Source organism: Otolemur garnettii, unplaced genomic scaffold (assembly GCF_000181295.1).
Source record: "Otolemur garnettii isolate 467f Iridium unplaced genomic scaffold, OtoGar3 scaffold00043, whole genome shotgun sequence".
Classification (NCBI taxonomy): Eukaryota; Metazoa; Chordata; class Mammalia; order Primates; family Galagidae; genus Otolemur; species Otolemur garnettii.
In genome coordinates, this window is record NW_003852438.1 from 5,631,075 (window position 1) to 5,636,164 (window position 5,090).

At 40.5% G+C, this 5,090-nt stretch overlaps 1 protein-coding gene and 1 pseudogene across 2 annotated transcripts in view; one reads left to right on the plus strand and one right to left on the minus strand.

The window, feature by feature from the left end:
- The window catches only part of LOC111725539, a 2,400-nt pseudogene extending 1,568 nt beyond the window's left edge, over window positions 1-832 (plus strand).
- Window positions 1-5,090, minus strand: part of BIN2 (bridging integrator 2) — a 41,868-nt gene that overhangs the window by 30,231 nt on the left and 6,547 nt on the right. For both annotated transcript variants that reach the window (XM_023513674.1, XM_012805527.2), the window contains exon 2: window positions 3,623-3,703. In XM_023513674.1, coding sequence (XP_023369442.1) covers window positions 3,623-3,703 — 81 coding nt within the window. The remainder of the gene's footprint in view (window positions 1-3,622; window positions 3,704-5,090) is intronic.

Below are 5,090 nucleotides of genomic sequence, written 5' to 3' on the forward strand. Positions count from 1 at the left end.
AAAAAAAAAAAATAAATAAATTCTTTTGCAAGGACATCTGCCCAGCAACTGCCATCCAACCTTGGACTGGCATCACCCTTGTTATTGACCTCTGTAGCCAAAGCTATATTCCAAAATAATCATGTAATCCTTGTTCTTTTTTCCTTTAAAAACCTTTGTCTTCCTTTACCTCACTGAATATGCACATGTAGTCCCATGGCAATGCTTTATTTCTGAATAAATTTATTTATTTATTTCTGTTTTATTTATTTATTTATTTATTTTTATTTATTATTTATTTATTTCTGTTTTATTTATTTATTCCTGTTTTTCTTTTACACAGCCTCTTTCTGTTTGTTATTTAGGTTGATAGATGATGACGTCTGGAACTTGCTTCAGAATAATCAAGGATAGGAGAAAGTGGGTGGGAACACAGATGAAACTAGATTGCCTATGAATATACAAATTATGGAAGCTGAGTGATAAGTACATGTAGATTTATTATACATGTTTCTCTGCCTTTTTATAGGTTTGAAATTTTTCATTAAAAAATAGTTTGGGTGTGCTGCAGGGAGCTGTGAGGTTGGCGGCGCGGGGTTGAAGCACGCGGAGCGATTGTGTCGCACAAACAGATTTACTATTGGGACAAATATGATGCCGAGGAGTTCCAGTACCAGCATGTCATGTTGCCCAAGGATATAGCCAAGCTGGTCCCTAAAACACATTTGATGTCTGAATCTGAGTGGAGGAATCTTGGTGTTCAGCAGAGTCAGGGATGGGTCCATTATATGATCCATGAACCAGAACCTCACATCTTGCTGTTCCGAGCCCACTACCCAAGAAGCCAAAGTAATGAAGCTGCCAAGCCGCTTTCAGCCTGAAGCTTTAATCAGCTGTCCTTTCTAACGTCTTTCTGATAACATTATTACATTGCCTTCTTGTTTCTCACTGTCTTCAATACACTGTTTGAATGTGCTGGTTACTGCTTTACTTCCTGAGTAGAGCCAGTCACCACAGTCCAGCCAGATGAGGGCCACAGCCTCAGGGGAGTGTGGCCCCAGAGCCACCTTATGCTCTGTGTCCAGAATGCACTTGGAGATAGAGGAAGTATCTGAGAATAAGACCATGGCTGTTACAGGGGTTGTGTGAATTTGATGTTTTGTTTTTTCCTGCTGAGTGTTTTATGTGTGGTGACTTGTGGATTTGTTTCAATGTATTGGAAACTTTCCATTTTATTCAAGTAATCTGTCTCATGTTAAAAAGCCTTGGTTAAAGAAGAAATTTTTATAATCTTAAAAAAAAAGCTTAAAAATAAGTTTCCCAAGTGCTACTCCCAGAGACCTTGCATTGTAAAAATAATTCCCAAATGATTCTGTTATACAATTAACTACTGAAATTAGATGATAGCTAATATCCTTTCAATACAATTTAAAAAATGATTTTTCATGTAATTTAACTGATACATCTAATAAGAATTTGTAGGCCACGTATGGTGGCTCACACCTATAATCCTAGTACTCTGGGAGGCTGAGGCAGGCAGATTACATAAGCTCATGAGTTCGAGGCCAGCCTGAGCAAGAGGGAGACCCATCTGTACTAAAAATGAAAAAACTGAGGCAAGAGGATGGCTTGAGCCCATGAGTTCAAGGTTGCTATGAGCTATGATCCATGGGACTCTACCCAGGGCAACAGAGTAAAACTCTGTCTCAAGAAAAATTAAAAAAAAAAAAAATCCTGTATCTTTGCTATTTACAGTAGTCCCTTTAGATCATACCTGAGTTTATGCTAAACAAATGATTCAGGATGGTGGCTGGCCAGGCTGGAAAGATGAACCCAGTAATTAGAAAGTTGAAGCTCCAAGACAGATGATATCAGCCTGACTTCTTGGGGAGGGGAAAGGAATGAGAGATTAAGTTCAGTCACTTAGTGAATGACTCAATATGTAAAGAAATTTCAGTAAGAACTCTGGACACCAGAGCTGACCTAAGTAATTCTACATCAATGTGCTGAGAGGGTGACATGTTCTGAAGATACAGAAGCTTAGTGTCTGGGACCTTCCCAGATCTCACCCTATGTATCTTTTCATTTGGCTGGTCCTGATTTGTATCTTTTATAATAAAATTGTGATTGTAAGTAGAGCACTTTCCCAAGTTCTGGGAGTCATTCTAGTGAATTATCAAACCTGAGCAGGTAGTAAGAACTCCTCCATCTGTAGCTAGTTGGTTAGAAGTGCACTAGACTGGGAACCCCAGAGCTTACAGCTAGTGTCTAAACCAAGGGCAGTCTTGTGGGAGACTATGCTCTTAACCTGTGAATCTGCCTTAACTCTGGGCAGTGTCAGAATTGCATTGCAAATGGATATTCATTTAAGTTAATAACTCCCTTCTATTATAAAGAGGAGATAGCAATCTCTAAGCCTCCTGTAAAACTTAAATGAGATAATGCATGTGAAGCACTGATCACAATGCCTTGCACATGGTAGATGGAAAGTCAAATATCCACAGAGGCTAAACCTCCACAATCTACTTCTTTTTTTCTTTTTGAGACAAGAGTCTCACTCTGTCACCCTGAGTAGAGTGCCATGGCATCATCATAACTCACAGTAACCTCAAACTCTTAGGCTCAAGTGATCCTTTTGTCTCAGCCTCCCAAGTAGCTGGGACTATAGGTGGCCGCCACAATGCCAGCTATTTTTTAGAGACAGGGTCTCACTCTAGCTCAGGCTGGTCTCAAACTCATGAACTCAAGCAATCCACCTGTGTTGGCCTCCTGGAGTGCTAGCATTATAGGCTTGAGCCATGGTGCCTGGCCCTATAAGCTATTTCTTTTTTTTTTTGAGATGAGAGACTCATCCTGTTGCCCTCGGTAAAGTGCTGTGGTGTCACAGCTCATCGCAAACTCCAGCTCTTGGGCTTAGGCGATTCTCTTGCCTCAGCCTCCCAAGTAGCTGGGACCATAGGTACCTGCCACAATGTCCAGCTATTTTTTGTTGCAGTTTGGCTGGGGCCAGGTTCGAACATGCCACCCTCGGTATATGGGGCCAGTGCCCTACCCACTGAGCCACAGGCACCACCTCCCAATATAACCTACTTCTCAATATAAATTTTCTACATGAAATTATCCATAATACCCAGCTGAAATGGAAGGAACAAGAGGTTTGTTGGTAGAAATAACAGGTAAAATATGGAGGTATTTTAGAACATAGGCCATAGGTGGAGTAGATGTAGTGAACAAAGAAACAATGCAGAAAGCATGGTGCTGTTGAGATGAGATGAGCTGTAGGGTAGCAGAGGAAGTGAATTCTGGGGAGGTGAATAAACCAAAACTAAGGTGGCAGAGGCTCGTTTTGATGCTGTCTAAGGACTTGGTGATGCCACTGTACCTTGGCAGTTCTGAGGGGAACCAATAAAAGAAAAGAACATTCCTTTATCCCCTTAAATTGCAGGGTCAGAAAGAACTGGAAAGGTAAGTTCCTCTGGTTTCCAGGGAAATGTTAAGCAGCCAGTCACCCTGTGGCCTTTAGCCCTGAGGGACCAGATGGATTGGTAGGGACATTTGCTACTTTGCAGAACCTGCTGTTCTGCCATTCAGCCCTCATGTGTCCTTCTTCCTCCAAGCTTCCATTCCCCACTGTCCAGATTACCTGTTGTTGGTAGAAGTTGTTGGCACTTTGTTCAAATCGTTCATCTTTGGTTTCTACAGTTTTCCCCAATTTCTGCAGTACCTAGGAATATAAGACAGAAAGGCCCAGAGTTATAGTCAAGCCTCTTATCTGCTGGCCTCATATGATACTGGGATCACTTAAGTCTCAGGGGCTGTAATCATCAGACCAACAGAATTAGGAATAGAATAGATTGTTTTATTGAAAAAACAATCAGGTTTTGTGGCTCTTCTCAGATTAGGGGTAGCTCTGAGGGTATGCTATAGTGGGCTTTATACATAAAGCTCAGAATAAATAAGGTATATCTTCCTGGAATGTTGTTACTTTTTTTTTTTTTTTTTTGATAGATTGCCCTGTGTTGTCCATGATGGGGTTCAGTGGCACAGTCATAGCTCACTATAGCCTTGAACTTCTGGGCTTAATCAATCTTCTGGGCTCAGCGTCCCTAGTAACCAGGACTATAGGAGTGCACCACCATAGTCTGCCAATTTTTAAAAATTATTTTTGTAGAGATGAAGCTTTACTATGTTGTCCAGGCTATTCTCAAACTCCTAGCCTCAAGCAATTTGGGGCTTCCAAAATGTTGGGATTACAGGTTATGATTACAAAATGATTACAGATTAAAATGTATTTTTTTTAAATAATGAGAAGGAGGAAAGCATTATATTAAAACAAGGATTAAGGCCAGGCATAGTGGGTCACACCTGTAGTCCCAGCTACTAGGGAGGCTAAGGCAGGAGGATTGCTCGACCCTAGGAATTCAAGGCTGCAGTGAGCTATAATTGTGCCACTGCACACTACATCCTGGGCAACAGAGGGAGACCCTGTCTCAAAATTCATAAATTAATAAATGAATAAATAAAAATAAAACAAAGATTGTAAAGAATATAATATGTGCATGGCTTTAAAGATAAAACATGAGCACTAAAGATATTTTTCACTTGAGAGACTCTTCCAGCCATGGTGACCAATTCTTCTAGATAGATCAAGTTAGAGAGGTGGTAGGGAACTTTTCTCTCATGAGGGTCCTTATGGAAAACTCTGCAAGGCCTGATATAACATGTTTGAAACTCAGCTAGACATGATGCTATCCATATCTATCTATTCTCAATAGGAAATCTGAGAGCCAGCCATCACACTAATCTCAGTACTAATGTAAAAGACATGGTGACGAATGAGACCCAGTCTGTTCTCCTAGGGGCCATTCACTCGTATAAACAAGTAATTACATGTAGTAAGAAAGCCCTGAGACTTCTGCCTGTAATCCCCATCTTGGAAGGGGGTACCACCATCCCCCCGGCCCAAATTAGAAACTATAATCTATGTATCCTAAAATGTAAGCTCCTTAAGGATTGGGTACTATCTTTGGTTATTTATATTTCTCAGATACTTTCCTTGGTCATTTATATTGTTCATTATCCAGGACATAGATACTTTTTTTTTTTTTTTT